Source organism: Triticum dicoccoides, chromosome 3A, assembly GCF_002162155.2.
Source record: "Triticum dicoccoides isolate Atlit2015 ecotype Zavitan chromosome 3A, WEW_v2.0, whole genome shotgun sequence".
NCBI lineage: Eukaryota > Viridiplantae > Streptophyta > Magnoliopsida > Poales > Poaceae > Triticum > Triticum dicoccoides.
Window position 1 is genome coordinate 693850088 of NC_041384.1, and position 5415 is coordinate 693855502.

The window sequence follows — 5415 nt, forward strand, 5'->3', positions numbered from 1 at the left end:
CCGCAAGGGTGTGAACTTCGGGATACATCATCGTCTCCACGTGCCTCGGTTATCTCTTACCCGAGCCCTTTACTTATGCACTTTACTTTGTGATAGCCATATTGTTTCTTGTCATATATCTTTCTATCACTTAGTTGTTTATCTTGCTTAGTATAAGTTGTTGGTGCACATAGGTGAGCCTAGTTGTTGTAGGTTTTGTGCTTGTGAAATTAATCGCTAGGTTTATTCCGCATTTGTTCAAGCCTAAACCGTAATTATTTTAAAACACATATTCACCCCCCTCTAGGCGACATCCACGATCTTTCAGATGGTCTACTAGACCGGTTGGTGCTCTAGACTCATGAGGAGTGGTGGGTGGGTCTAACATTTCGACATGCTGCCAGGCCTTGGAGAACCTGCTCGTTGTGGGAATCCACGACATATGCCAAGTTGCTAACTGATGATCTGGTCCAAAGCATATTTCTCGACCTGACCTATATTTTTTTGCGAGAATCGACCTGCCCGATGTGGTCGGTAAGTCAGTGACCAATGTGATGGCGCCAAAGATGAAGAGTTGACTTGGCACGTAGATTGCGGCGACGTCCATCAGAGATCCCATCCGACCTTTACGTTCACCATGCTAGTAAAACTCTACTCCTGCTCGTGTATATCCCGATGGTGTGTCTAGTATTGTCGGTGGGCGTGCGGAGATGTGTCTCCGGCAGATCCGTTCTTGGTGGATTTGTTTGGATCTGGTTGTAGCTCGTTTATGTTCATGTGTTCTCAGGTTGGATCCTTTTGATTTACGCTATTCTTCATCGAAGGCGGTTGCTGTTTCGCTGCGCTAGTCCTGTGGAGTCTTAGCATGATGACTTCCCGACCGTCTACTACAACAAGTATTGCCCGGCTCCGGCGAGGGAGGGGCAATGGCGGTGACGCGCCTTCCGCTCGCTTCAGTGCTTGTAGTCGTCGCTAGGTGGTCTATGGATCTGGATGTAATTTTTATTATTTCTGGTGTTTGTTGTACTGTTATGATTAAAGATGAATAGATCGAAAATTTTCTTATTAAAAAAGGGTTTTTATCATTTATGCCACTAGTTGTGTCCCACTACTCAGTTTTGCCATTAGAAGCTACAACTGCTCAAAAATGCCATCAATCCATGAGATGCTTCCTCAAAAATGTCATTAGATATCTAAAAAATGCCACCGTTCTGTTAGATGTTTGCTCAAAAATGCCATTAGACACTGTTATTTTTACGTCAAACCCGTTGACCATGTTCTATGACAAAAATAAACCTAGACCCACATGTCAGTTCTTTCTATCTCACAATGATATCTGTGGCCCCACTTGTCAGGAGTAACCAAGCGAATAATTTTTTAGGAAAATGAGAACGCTGTTGGGATCAAGTGGGCCCCACTTTATTGTAGTGAGATAGAGGGAGAGCTGGCATGTTGGTTCATAGGTGTTTATGTCATTATAACATGGCAAAAGAGGTTTGAGATCATAATAATGGTGTTTAGTGGCATTTTTGAGCATGTGTCTAATGAAGCGATGGCATTTTTGAGCCGTTGAAATTTCTAATGGCAAAACTGAGTAGTGCAACACAACCGGTGGCATAACTGATAAAAATCCTAAAAAATATATAAAATACTGAAGAATAGAGAACATAGCAGATATTTTCGATCGACCCCCCTAAAAAACGTCGGCTCTTCAGTCTTCACTCTCCATCGACCAGCCTGTATCCCCATTCTATCCAAATCCATGGAAACCTCCACGCAGAATGTAAGGAGCGGCGGAGTAATGGAGGGCGAGGCGCAGCCGCCGCCGGCGTGCGTGTCCAAGGTGCTCGACGAGGACAACCTCCTCCGAGAGATCATCGTCCGTGTCGGCTTCCCCACCAGCCTCGTCCGCGCCGCCGGCGTCTGCACGCGCTGGCTCAGCCACGCCTCCGACCGCGCGCTCCTCCGCCGTTTCCGCGAGCTCCACCCGCCCAGGCTCCTCGGCTTCTACCTCGCGAACAGGGAGCGTCCGGGCGGGGCGCGCTTCCTCCCGGTGCTGCCTCTGCCCCCGGATCTCGCCGCCGTCGTCCGCCGCGCAAGCTTCAGCCTTGACACCCACGACGGCGCGCGCCGCTCCGCAAGCTTCAGCCCCGGCACCCACTCGGACGGGCGGACCGACGTGGTGGGCTGCTGGAACGGCCGCGTCATCACCAGCTCGCAGGGGCAGAATTACGCCCACGGCCGATCCGAAATTATATTTCAAGTGCACACCCCGCTATGCTCTGGCTCTGAGAAAGGTGCGGCCATCATCCCAGCATTACACCTCAAAGTCCAGGATGGAATTTGCAGGCTTATTAGACAACCCTTCTTCTGGATTGTCCTACTTTTTTGTCACGGTGGAGTGTACCAGGTATCATGAAGATTCTAAGGTGCATGTGTATATGCTGCAAAATGGTGATGATGCCTGGCGCAAGCATCTTACCTTGGCCTCGGACCTCCTCCTGTATCCACGCAAAAGCCCCAAAGGCGTGCTCGTTCACAACAAATTCTATCTGCCGACCGACAATGAAATTGTTGTCCTGGATTTGGTGTCCTCAAGCTTATCGACAATTCAGCTCCCACAAGGGGTGGGTTTTAGTCCAATAGGCACCACCATGTTGTCACGGGCTGATGATGCTTCTGGTGTGTATCTCATCCATATCAAGGACCTTCAACTTAGCATCTGGCTCCACAATGGGGACAACTGGTTGCTGGTGGACACCATTTGCTTGTGTGAAATATCTGATAATTTGCTTGACGATGAGCCTACTGACGATATCCTGATAAACCATGTGGGGGACTATAATGAGTTTTTATTCTTGGAGCTGGGTCGATGCGCACTCTACTTGGATGTCAAACGCAGGACGCTGCGTAAAGTGCATGAGATGACAGCAGAGGAGCAACAATTGGGTGATATCTATCCTCTTATGATGAGCTGGCTTCCCAATTTCCCTGCACTCATGGATAGTCCTGCAAGGTTTGCCTTTTGCCCTTTTCGTGATCTATATACTGTCCTTGTAGAGTTTACTCAATTTTGCAATTCGCATCGTGCATCTCACTGTTTGGTATTTACTATAGTTGTGGGGTGCTAATACATATGTGATTGATTCCTTAGGCCTTTTTTAACAATACTAGTCACACAACATTGAGAATGCCTGTTTTTAGATGGTTTAAAATCACTTCCTTATTAATTTCTTGGCCCATCTAACAATACTAGAGGCGACACTAGTGAAAGCTTGATGTAAGATGATCTGGAATCACCTGTGTACTGAGGAGCATTACAAGGTGTCTACTTGTGATTAATTGGTCATAGTAGGGAACCGTTGCGTGTGGACGTCAGTGCGTAATGAGCTGGTTGTGAAGGATATTGTGGATAGGTAAGATAAATGAGAGAAGTAGACCTTATGGATGGATGCATATTTTATTTCCTTTTTAAGTCGCTAAAAGATTACTGAATATTTCCTTTAAATATTATACCATAGTGGATCCCTAAGGAAAAGAATTTTCTCTCTCTTTTTTTGCGGGGAAGGAAAAGAATTCTTTTGGGTACAAGCTCAGTTGCATTTACTTCCCTATTACTACTACCACTTGGATTACTATATATATCCAAATCCAACTATCACCAATATATTGCCATCCTTAGTTGGTTTTAATGAAACTAGTAACACTTCTGTGGGCTCTATATTAAAGTATTGTTATTGTTTACTGGACATATACTAAAGTATCAGACTACGACAAACTACTCCATGGAACACTTGCTTTTGTTAAACCTTGTGTTGGCATCAAACATCATGCTTCCAACTTGGTCTTCCCTTTGTAATTTCATAATAGCAATTTGTAGTGGTGCTAAAAGGTGACTTGTTTGTTGTTTTTCTCATGGATTTCTCATTCTGTTGTATACTTACAGTTTTCTGAACTATCCGTGCAAAGTTGCAAATTGGACCTACCAAAGTATGAAACATCATGTATAAGAGGATTAAAAGCTGAAAGATTCCTAGCCTTGGTAATCTGTTATCATGTTGACCACTGTTTTCTTGCCCATAAATAGTCATAAGCCCATCAAGCCTGATATGCTAGCTTCCTATTTCTTAAATATAATCATGGTGTAACTTTTTACACCCTATTTCTCAATTTTGAACCTCAAGCTATGTATGAGCTTGATAATTTTTTTTTTGCAATGTTGCCTAGTGGACCATATATTCTTTTACTCGAATACAAGTGGTAGATTTGACACACGTACTCTTCATCTTGTTTATGATTGATTCAGATATACAGTGGAATTTCCTTTTATATGACATTGCTGGTCCAAGATAACATTGGCTACTTTATGTTTGTGTGGCATTCCTCCTATAATCAGAGTTTTGGTTTGTTGGAATAGAAACAATAAAATGGAAATATGTCAGGCTGGGATATTAAAAGCATTTAACCTCTATTGCTGTAGCTCTTGGAAATAAAAAGTGAAAAATTATATCGCTTTACCAAATTTATCGTCTTAGATTTCTGAACGTCACTTAACATTTAACTGTCGTTGAGGTAGCCACTTGTCTTGTTAGTCCAGGGGATATTGTGATGCTTAAAGTGGCAACCGAATGTATCCTGGTGCTTAATTACGCCCATCTGGATCCTTGCTCTGTTTTCTCTGAAACAGGAATGCAACGTGAAGAACAAGGATATAAGGATGCTTTTGGACGGCCTGTGACAAGTTCGCCATCAACGAAGAGCACAGTGCTGCACTTCCACTGCAGCAGTTCTAACTGTGTTCATTTTATCGCCATCAACGAAGAGCACAGTGCTGCATTTCCTCGTAGCTGTTCCTACTGTGTTCATTACCTGCATCGCCTGGTCTGTTTGTGTTGTTGGTGTCTTCTGTGGTTCCACTGCTTGCTGCTCGTGGCATTTGGGGAGGTGTCTTCTTTTGTTTGTTGAGCAGCTGTTCCAGTACTGTACTTGTGTTGCAGCCTTGTGTGGTTATGCTGGTTGCAACTTATGCCATCTGCAGAAATTGTGTAGTTCTACTGCTGTAAAAATCTTTTGGGAAAGTGTCAGTCTTCTTTTGTACGAGTAGTATGTTTGATCAGCTGAGCATCTGGTTAAGTGTCTTATTTTACACCATTGCAGAATTGGTTTCAGTTATCAATGTGTACCTAACTCTGTCGTATTACTGGAAGACAAACATGTTGGTGGAGGATCTTACATTGCATCACTGGAATCAATAGTATTACAAATTGTATTTCGTTATGAACTCGTTGATTCAGAGCTGGTGTCTCCAAAGGATTTCAGCAATAACATGACAAGCAATCGGCCGCAATCTGTGATGAGCCAAAAATTATATGAAAAAATGGAAATAAAAAGTAGCCACAAAAGTATCCAACAAAAAGATGGTTTTAAATATATTTT

General features: G+C 43.7%; 1 protein-coding gene across 2 annotated transcripts; it reads left to right on the forward strand.

Moving 5' to 3' along the window:
• Positions 1-1678: 1678 nt before the first annotated feature.
• On the forward strand, positions 1679-5074 carry LOC119270275. Of its 2 annotated transcripts, XM_037552265.1 has the most exons (3): positions 1683-2276; positions 2390-2995; positions 4667-5074. In XM_037552265.1, exons 1-2 carry the CDS (start codon positions 1742-1744, stop codon positions 2623-2625), a joined length of 771 nt encoding a protein of 256 aa, XP_037408162.1. In that variant the 5' UTR covers positions 1683-1741; the 3' UTR covers positions 2626-2995; positions 4667-5074. The 2 variants fall into 2 exon arrangements, with proteins under 2 accessions (XP_037408164.1, XP_037408162.1); XM_037552267.1 differs by having other exon boundaries at positions 1679-2995.
• The last annotated feature ends 341 nt before the right edge of the window (positions 5075-5415 follow it).